Here is a 9,407-nt window from a genome sequence, read left to right on the forward strand (position 1 = left end):
CCTCAACTCAAGGCTGAAGATGCAACTGTTTGCTCTATATAGCACTTGAGTTTTTGATAGACAATGGAAAGTTAACACGTGGCTCTCGAAAAATCCAACAAGATCTAACCCCTAGCTACCTCTGACCTCCTCTAGCACACCTGGCTCCACACAGTGGGCTCTTTGAGCTTCCCTGTCATGGATTGAATTGTGTCCCCCCAAAATATGTCAACTTTGCTATGTCATGATTACCAGTATTGTACGATTGTCTTTCATTTTGTCATCTGATGTGATTTCCCTATGTGTTGTAAATCCTATTACTTATGATGTAATGAGATGAATCAGTGGCAGTTATATTGATGAGATCTACAAGATTAGTGTCTTAAGCCAACCCCTTTTGAGATATAAAAGAGAGAAGGGTCCAGAGAGACACGGGGACCTCATACCATCAAGAAAGCAGTGCCGAGAGCAGAGCGTGTCCTTTGGACCTGAGGTTCCTGCACTGAGATGCTCCCAGACCAAAGGAAGACTGATGACGAGGACCTTCCTCAGGAGCCAACAGACAAAGCCTTCCCCTGGAGCTGACGCCCTGAATTTGGACTTGTAGCGTACTAGACTCAGAGAGAATAGATTTCTCTTTGTTAAAGCCATCCACTTGTGGTATTTCTGTTATAGCAGCACTAGATGACTAAGACATTCCCTAAAAGGTTAAGAAAGCTCGCCTCAAGGCCTTTGCATTTGCTGTTCTCTCTCCCACAAAGAGCTTCTTCAGACATCAATAGAGCTCGCTTTCTTGCTTCACTGCCCCGTCCCCTTCCCTGTCACCTGGTTAAAAAACTACTCCATTAATCTACATTTTCTTACACTGCTTTATTTTCCTTCATGGCATTTACAACTACCAGACAGTATATTTGCTTTTACTTTTTTCCCGTTTTCCACTCTAGAATGCAAGCTTCAGGAAAGCGTTACTTTTTGTTCACTGTAAAAGTCCCAGTCTTAGCACAGATTAGGCACCTATTAGTGGACCTCTTACCTACTGTTTTAAATCGGGTTCCGCTGCCACGTTTCCTGTGCAGCACCCCGACCTGCCCTTGGATTTCCTGGATTTTACCCCTGACCCTACTACACTGGACCCCAGCTCAGGGTCTGCCTTCCCGCTGCGCTGACAGCGAACTGCTCGGGGTCAGGCACTGGGCTGGCCCCAGTATTCCTGGCGCCTAGCTCAGAGCTTGGCATACGGCGGGCGCTCGCTCCGAGGTGACACACCCTTCCCACCACTCTTTACGGCCTCGTGTGAAGAAAAAAGGACTCGGAAGACGGTGGGCTCTCAGGGCGAGTGCCGGCTGACGTGAGCGGTGTCGACGCGCATCAGTGACGCATGAGTTCTCGCGCCTGCGCTGAGGCGCCGCGCGCGCAAGACATCACGGGGCCGGTAGTCCCCCTCGGAAGGGCCGCCCCAGCTCGCGGCCGCGCCTCTGAACACTACAACTCCCACGGGGCAGCGGGACTCTGGCTTCCCGGGACCAACTTTGTTTGCCGGTCGCCTCGCGGTGGGAGTCAGCTGCGGCGTGCTCGCGGTTGGGCCCGCCGCGGCTGCCGCCCGCGGGGCAGGGGGTGGAGAGATGGCGGAGGTGGTCGTCGGCAAAGAAAAGGGCGGGGAGCAGCGGCTGGTGTCGTTGCCCCTGTCCCGCATCCGGGTCATCATGAAGAGCTCCCCCGAGGTGTCCAGCATTAACCAGGAGGCGCTGGTGCTCACGGCCAAGGCCACGGTGAGGCAGGGGGAGGAGTAAGTGAGGGCCGGGGTTGCGGCCGCCCTCAACCGTCGCGCCCCGCCCCCCGGGCCGTCGCCGCACTGCCCAGTCCCCTTCGGCCCGCGCGCCGCCGTTCCTCTGCGCGGGCTCGCGCGTGCGCGCCGTCCGCGCGCCCTCCCGCGCAGCGCATCGCGGGTCCCGCGTTCCTCCTGCCGTCTAGCCCCGCCCACATGCGCTTCGCTCTGTCTCTTGCGCCCAGCGTCTCTCGCGTCCGCCCACCCACCGCGCAGCGCCCCGCCCCTCGCAGCCAGCGTCACTGCCGCGATTTCTCGCGCGCCCGCCCGCCTCGCAGCGCCTTGTTTCTCGCGACCAGCGTCCCTCCCGTCTCGCCCCGCCCTTCGCGCCCTACGTCCCTCTCGCACGCACTCACCGCCCTGTTCCCTGCTTTTCGCGTCTAGCGTCACCCCGGCCCTCCTTCGCGCGTCCTCCCGTCCCGCCCATTTCGCAGCGCCCCGCCCCTTGCGTCCCGCCTTTTCCGCGCGCCCACTAACTGCGCAATGCAGAGCTTCTCGCGACCAGCGTCGCTCCCGCCTTCCTTTGCGCGTCTTCCGGTCCCGCCCGCCCACCGCGCGGCGTCCTGCGTCGCTCTTACCCCAGTTCCTTCAGTTTCCCCGGCCTTTTCCTCAGCCCGCGCACAGTTGCCCGGTGCCGCGACCCTCCCTTTTTTTTTGCTTCCGTTATGTCTCGAGGTTCTGGGGTCCCGAGAGCGGTGGCGTCTTTCCCCGCTCTCGGGGTGGGCCTCCCGCAAATGCCATGGCTGCGGATCCGGAAGTTCCAGTGCTGGTGGGGGAAGGCAAATGAAGAGTGGCTGGTTTAAACTGTTCATTCCGCCTGAATTCGAGAGGAACCGGGCAGCCGCGGAGCCCTCCGTTCTCGAGCTGCCCGCGCCAAATGTCACCCCACCTCTCCTGGGCAGGACTCCCCGAGTCGGAATTTAAGTGATTCCAGGGAACTGTTTTATAACTTGCACTGTCCCTTTGTTAGATGCAAAATAGGTGGTGTTTTTTGTTTTTTTTTTGTTTTTGGTTTTTGTAGCAGTAGGCCAGAACTCTTTGTTTCCTGAGACTGAGCCATGTGTAAACTGACAGTACACAGCGTCCCTACAACATGTTGGACTACAGCCAAGGAAGTGGAGAGCACACATTTCTTTCCTGCTTTATGCTTGAGCCATGGTTTTTTAGAGCACGGGAACATATTTGTACATTCAGCATTGATACCAGGGCGTTTGTTTTCCTGTAGTTTCATTCTGTTGATATTAAAGAAGGAAGACACTTCTTTAAGCCGTTACTGACTGAGCCAGATGGATTTAATATAAAAACGTGGAGAGAGGCTCAGTCCAGGTCCGTCTGAGGATTCTGTGTCATTTCCCAACGCAGAGAAGGTGTTGAGGCAAGCAGGGAAGTGTGGCCACTTTTCACCTTCAGATCCTGGACGTTATTATAGTTCTAGGTGGAGCACCTTAGAAACAGGGCTTCAGACCCTTGGTGTTCTGGTAAGAAACCTTGCTGAGAATCTGCATTTCTGACCAGTTCCCAGGTGACGTTAATGCTGCTGGTTAGGGACCAATTCTGAGAACCGCTAGTGCTAGTAGAGCCGTGGTTCTCCACGTTTATTATACGTAAGAATCACCCTGGGGATCTTGTTAAAATGTAAATTCTGATTCAGTATATCTGGGGTGGAAAGGCAGATTCTCGTAGGGGTTCAAACCGGAACCGGTTCAAAGCCCTGCTTAGAAACAATGCATTCCAATAGAAGAGTAGAAATGTGTTCCTGAGCCTAACAGAATTTTTGAATGGTCTCTCGTTTTTCTTAGTGTAGACAGTGGTCATCAAACATTTATGACTCATCCTTTAATCACTTGTGAATACTTTTCATAAGTTACAAATCTAAAATAAACCTCTGGGAAAGGCCTGTTTCCCACCAACTTTGCTATGGCCTTGCTTGCTTTATGACCTCATGTTCCTCTCCCCCAGTGAGTGCCTGTAATTTAATTTGAGAGACCAAGATTATCTGCAGTCATCTAAACTTAATGTAATTTAAAAAATTAAGTTCTGTGTTAAGTTTTCAGAGCCTAGCTTTCATTGTACTTTTTCATTTTGTTTTAGGAATTCTTTGTTCAGTATCTAGCCACCTATTCCTACAAACACGGCAGTGGAAAAGAAAAGAGAGCACTGACTTACAGTGACCTGTCAAATACTGCAGAGGAATCGGAAACTTTTCATTTTCTTTCAGGTACTTTGAAACATCCCAAGTAAAAAATGCTCTGTAATTTACTGCGTTTTCTGTTCTGCTCTCCCTGAACTAGATACTTTGCTGTTTTCCCCAGGTGCCAAAGTTTACCATGACCTGGCACAGGAAGACATTTTTAGTTTTCTTTCTGTTTGAATGTTTTGTAATGTGGGTCACCTAGAACAATAATGAAGTCAACAAAGCTGCACAGGAATGTTTAGCTGGCTGGTAGGTGAGCCCGACCAACCCACCCCTTCAGGATCCACCCTGCTCCTGAAGGGAAAACTCAGGGCTGCTCTCCTGGGCCCCAGAAACAGAGAGACTAATACTTGGCCTCAGTGAAACAGGGCCATAGCTGGAGAGCTTAAGTTGGCCCTTGGGTGGCCTGGCCGCTCTCAGGTCAGGCAGCTCATGGTCCTCCTCAGCATGTGGTTTGCAGTCAGTGGAAACGGTCTTTAGCATGAGTCAGGAGGCTGCGCTAGATTCTCTGATAGTTCACCCAGAAGCATAACCTGAATTTTGTCTTTGGAACCTATTCTAGAGGTCAAAGCAGGAACTAGTTGATTTGAAATTTGCATCGATGTGTTCATGGTCCGTCATAACCAATTGCTAATGTAAGTTTTCTGTTTCTAAGATATATTACCAAAGAAGATTTTAGCTAGTAAATACCTGAAAATGCTTAAAGAGGAGAAGAGAGAAGACGAGGAGGAGGGAGAGAATGGGAGTGATGAAGGTGACAATGACGAAGCTGAATCCTAAACCAAAGAGGAAACACATCACAGATCAGCCTGGCGGGGCCTTCTGGACAGCATCGCTTTGAAGCAAACACAGCTCCGTGACTTCAGTCTCTTCAGATTTCAGAGCCTTCAAGGAGATGGCATCTCCCCTGGCTGAGACAGCATCTAACGCAGCTCCACCATAAGTAGCCAACAGGCAGTAACCCCCAGAGCAGCCTGTCTTTCAGGCCCACACTGCAGTTGAGGGTTACTGAGACGAGCTGCCTGCAGAGTCCGGCGCTGCCCGTTGGTCTGCTACAGCTCTGAGCTGCAGAGGCAAAAACAACTTTGCTCAACGTCTTAATTTACAGATAGATTTTGAAGAGTTTCTAAATATCAGCTGTATAAATTCATATGTGTATATTTTGAAGTTAGGTCTTGTAACCAACTAGATCCAGTTTTAGCTAAATATGTAGTTTATGGGTAGTATGTTACATTTGAATTTTTATATTTCAAGAAAATGTTTACTCTTTGTCCAACCATTGCATTTTTTAACTGTAAAAGAATATACTTTTTTGTTAAAATCTGTATATATTTTCACACTAAAATGTTTTATGAAACTAGTTTTGAAGGCCTTTATTGCTGTAGTGCTGTGCTTGCTACCTAAAACTTTTTAAGATTTAAAAACATACATTTGTAACACTTCTACTCCGAGAGAAAAATCCCAAGTCAGAATTATCAAATACAAAAAGAAGTATTACCTCTGCATAAGCTTCTTATTACAAGCACGTTCTTCTTAAAAACATTTTAAACATACGTTGAATGTATGTCTCATTGTTCTTTCTTTATACCACCACTGTCAGTACAGAGAAGTTCCATCATCCTCCAGATGCTCCTTGTGCTGTCTGTTTGTAATCAAACCCTCCCACCCTGCCCCTTTAGCAGGAGTCAACAAACATTTTCCGGAAGGGGCCGGATAGTATACGTTTTAGGCTTTGTGGCCTATGTGGTGTCTTTTGCAACTGTTCCTCTCTGCCATCACAGGACAAAAGCAGCTGTAGACAATTGATAAAGGAATGAGTGTGGCTGTGTTCCAACAAAACTTTACTTCTGGACACTGAAATTTGAATCTTGTGTAACTTTCACGTCATGAAATACTCTTGATTTTTTCCAACCATTTAAAGATGTAAAAACTATCCTTAGCTCACAGGCCATACAAAACCACAGTGGGCTGGATTTGGCCTGCAGACCCTAGCTTACCGCCCGACCCCTGCCTTTTCCAGAATAGCATCGCAATGGAATCACAAGTCTGTAGCCTTTGGGTTTGGCTTCTTTATACGCGGCATAACGCACCCGAGCTTCATCCGTGGTGTTGCGTGTCTGTCAGTGGTCATTCCTTCTTACTACTGAATAGCATTCCCTTGTGTGGCTCTACTTGTTTATTCACTCTCCAGTTAAATGGATAATTCCCTACTTGGGTTGAGTACAGGTTTTTGTGTGAATACAGGATTTCACTTCACCTGGGTGAACACCTATGAGCGGAATTGTATGTTTAAGTTTATAAGAAGCGCCAAACTTTTCCAACTTGCCCTACCGTTCTGCCTTCCCACCAGCACCATATGGGGCTCCAGTCCTGTGTCCTCTGCAACACTTGGCATCTGATTTTTCTTTCTTTTTCACATTTTAGCCCTTCTAGTAGGCGTAGGTTTTAATTTGCGCCTCTCTCATTTTAACGATGTCGCCATCTGTACGCCTTTGGTACTGAAGCATCACAATCTTGCCCATCTTTTTATTGGGTTGTTCTGTTGCCGAGCTTTGAGAGTTTTATGTATTCTGAATACAAGTCCTTTGCTGAGATGTGATTTGCAACTAGTCTGTGGCTTGTCTTGTTCTAACAGCTTTTTTTGAAGAGTAGACGTTCTCTGAAGAAGTCCGGTTTATCAGTTATATTTTTCTGTTGTGGACCATGCTTTTTGTGTCGTATCCGAGAAGCTCCTCGCCAGGCCCGAGGTCACAGAGATCTCTAGTGTCTGTATCTTTCAGTGCCATGCTTGGCCTCAGCATCTCTGCGGACGGTAATGGGATGCTGTTTAAGAAATCCCAAGGAGAAACCCTAGCTGGTTGTTGTGGGTGATAAGTTGAAGTCTCCTTGAGCCACGCGAGCACTTCCGATGCAATGGTTCCCTGAGCTCTGATCCGTGTTCCTCCCTGGACCATGTGCTAGGCTGCTCTGGTCGCTTCCAAACTGGTTTTCTCACTATCTTATGGTCTTTCTTTCCATTGTACTTCTATCAGATCAGCAAGACAATTTTATCAAGATTAATCTCCTGGTCATTATGTTAAAGATATGATATTCTAATAGCCACTGGGGGCTGTTCTCTGTGCATTGCGTACATTTTCATCAAATCCTTACAACTTGCAGAGTAAGTTTCTACCTTTCACAAAGGGAATGGAAGCCCAGGGTAAGGAGCAAATGCAAGATGCAGCTAGGAAGTGGTGGGGCTGGGATGCAAGTCCCAGACGAGAACTCTCCTCCTACCACGTGGCTTTTAACAGGGTACAGAGCCTTCCCGTTGTCGATGAGATCAGTTCCTAACTTGGCATCCAAGTCCCTTGACACTGATCTCAGTCTCCTTTATATCCCACTACTTTTCCTACGTTCACTTTCCATTCCTGCTGGTCTGTTCATCCTACATGAAGCATAAACACCCACTGTACACCTTCCAATTAGGGAGCTGTTGATTCTCTGAAATCCTCTCCTAATTCATATAACGCTTTTCATGCACTGCCTCTGACCAGCAAATGTTAATGAAACAATAAGACATCAAGATCTTATCAAATGAGGATATTGCAGATCCCACCATCAGTGTGAGCATCTCTCAACCTCGCATCAGTTCCTGTAGGTATTTCCAGTTCCGACTAGCATTCCACAAGGCCAGTGGGCCACCAAGATGTTTTGTGGTTTTGGATACTAAGAAGTAAGAAGGACGGGGCCCAATGTTCTATATATTTTTACCACAATTAAAGTACAGGGTCTCCCAGATACATTGAAAAAAAATCTCAAATCTGTTAAAACTTGTGTACCTGCAAAAAGAGTGAGGAACAAAATATACGAGAATGTTAAGAGTACCTTCAGTGGTGATAACAGATAATTTTTCTTCGTGTTTATCTAAATTTTCAAATTTTCTGTCTGTAACGAACAATATTCTTTCTCAAATCAGAAAGTAGCTGTAAGCTAGGATAAAACCTTGGCCGGCTCCAACAATAATGTGCATCCCAGCAGCTTTCCTTGCCCTTCCCAGCGCCAGGTATTCAGCACACACAGTGGATCAGAGTGAGGCTGCCTGGACTTCAGAGCAGTGTGAAGGTATGTAAACCCTGTCGGGCAGAGGGGGCCAGTGACCCAGCAGGCGAGACCCCCAGACGTGGGCAGCTCTGAATCCTATGCTTGACACAAGACATGGGGCTTTCCACGTTATCGGGTGTCAGCTGCTGTATATGTCATCCTTTCTCCCTGGCTGCAAGAGGAGGCTGTCCTCCACCGCACCACATCTCTTCTTCTCACTCCTGGCCAGCTCATTCCTGTGGTTCTCACCCCCCAAGCCCTAAGTTCTCTAGTGCGTGCCTAGCTCTATTGAATATACAAGGAACAGGCCCAATGTTGTAGAAGTCGGCTCTTGCCTTCTGTCATTGAAGGCCGAGCTCCCACTTTGGAAACCTGGAATCTTAACCTGTGTGGAAGGAAGCGCCCAAATAAACACGTGAGTAATTAAAGATCTTTGAAAGAGGCAGCTGTAAATATGAGGAATTTTATTTATTTTTTGCTGACATACTATGAGGCAAAACAAAATTGACACCATACAAAATAACTTTATAAAATATCATTCACATCATATTTTATCAGATTTACAGCATTCTGTGCATGTTAAGGGTTATGTAAGGAGGTGAAAAAACACTATGCCAAACCTTTAGTATTAGTTTATATACACACAGTAAGAAACAAAACAAGTAACTGTTAGGGTTTCCATGAATTTATTGCAAAAATAGTGCAAACTACTTAACCTAGTAAGCTGTAAAACAAAGTTGAAAGGACCCAGCTAAGCTTAAACACGACAGTAGATGCTCAGTGTGTCAGCCTTTAGCTTTCTTCACCAGTTTATCTTTTGTCAAATCAAGACCACTCCCCCTCCGTTCAGGTAGGGCGAGTGCTGGCCAATGGAGAGGGGAAGATCGGCTCCTCTGAGCCACCAGATTGGTTGGGCTGTCTGCTATCAGCGATACCTTTAGGATCATGCTACTTATTCAAGATGGCAATTTTGTGAGGTCTGTGTTGAAAACATTAAGATACCATTATTCTTGCTAAAGTTTGAACTTAGGAAAGAAGTTATCTTACCTCTGGATGATATGGAGAAAAGAATCAAGGAAGCAGCATGAACAGGAAGGACTGGGAACCTCGTCTGGTTATAAACGCGGCATCCTTTGCCTCAGGTCTGTTTGGGTAGAGCGTTATTCTAACGTCGGGCAACCTTTTTAACCAGATATTGCAGCTAAGTTTAAAAAAAAAAAAAAAAAAGGATACCATATTCCTACAAGAGTAACTTTAAATTTTCTTTCTATAGTCTATGGGGGTCCAAAAAGCATACACCTAAATAATACAAGCAAAACAAAATGC

The 9,407-nt window shown here is 47.3% G+C and overlaps 1 protein-coding gene across 1 annotated transcript; it reads left to right on the forward strand.

Annotated features, from left to right (window-relative positions):
* Positions 1 to 1,474: 1,474 nt before the first annotated feature.
* On the forward strand, positions 1,475 to 5,608 carry CHRAC1 (chromatin accessibility complex subunit 1). The gene is made up of 3 exons (XM_004387360.2): positions 1,475 to 1,748; positions 3,896 to 4,022; positions 4,654 to 5,608. Exons 1-3 carry the CDS (start codon positions 1,602 to 1,604, stop codon positions 4,776 to 4,778), a joined length of 399 nt encoding a protein of 132 aa, XP_004387417.1. The 5' UTR covers positions 1,475 to 1,601; the 3' UTR covers positions 4,779 to 5,608.
* The last annotated feature ends 3,799 nt before the right edge of the window (positions 5,609 to 9,407 follow it).

Source organism: Trichechus manatus, unplaced genomic scaffold, assembly GCF_000243295.1.
Source record: "Trichechus manatus latirostris isolate Lorelei unplaced genomic scaffold, TriManLat1.0 scaffold00185, whole genome shotgun sequence".
Classification (NCBI taxonomy): domain Eukaryota; kingdom Metazoa; phylum Chordata; class Mammalia; order Sirenia; family Trichechidae; genus Trichechus; species Trichechus manatus.

What these genes read in the sequence shown, in the direction of transcription:
- CHRAC1 (XM_004387360.2), top strand. Translation starts at nt 1,602, where the DNA reads ATGGCGGAGGTGGTCGTCGGCAAAGAAAAGGGCGGGGAGCAGCGGCTG. An exon ending in TGCTCACGGCCAAGGCCACG is followed by an intron (nt 1,749 to 3,895) that starts GTGAGGCAGGGG and finishes ATTTTGTTTTAG; the next exon opens with GAATTCTTTGTTCAGTATCT. An exon ending in AACTTTTCATTTTCTTTCAG is followed by an intron (nt 4,023 to 4,653) that starts GTACTTTGAAAC and finishes TCTGTTTCTAAG; the next exon opens with ATATATTACCAAAGAAGATT.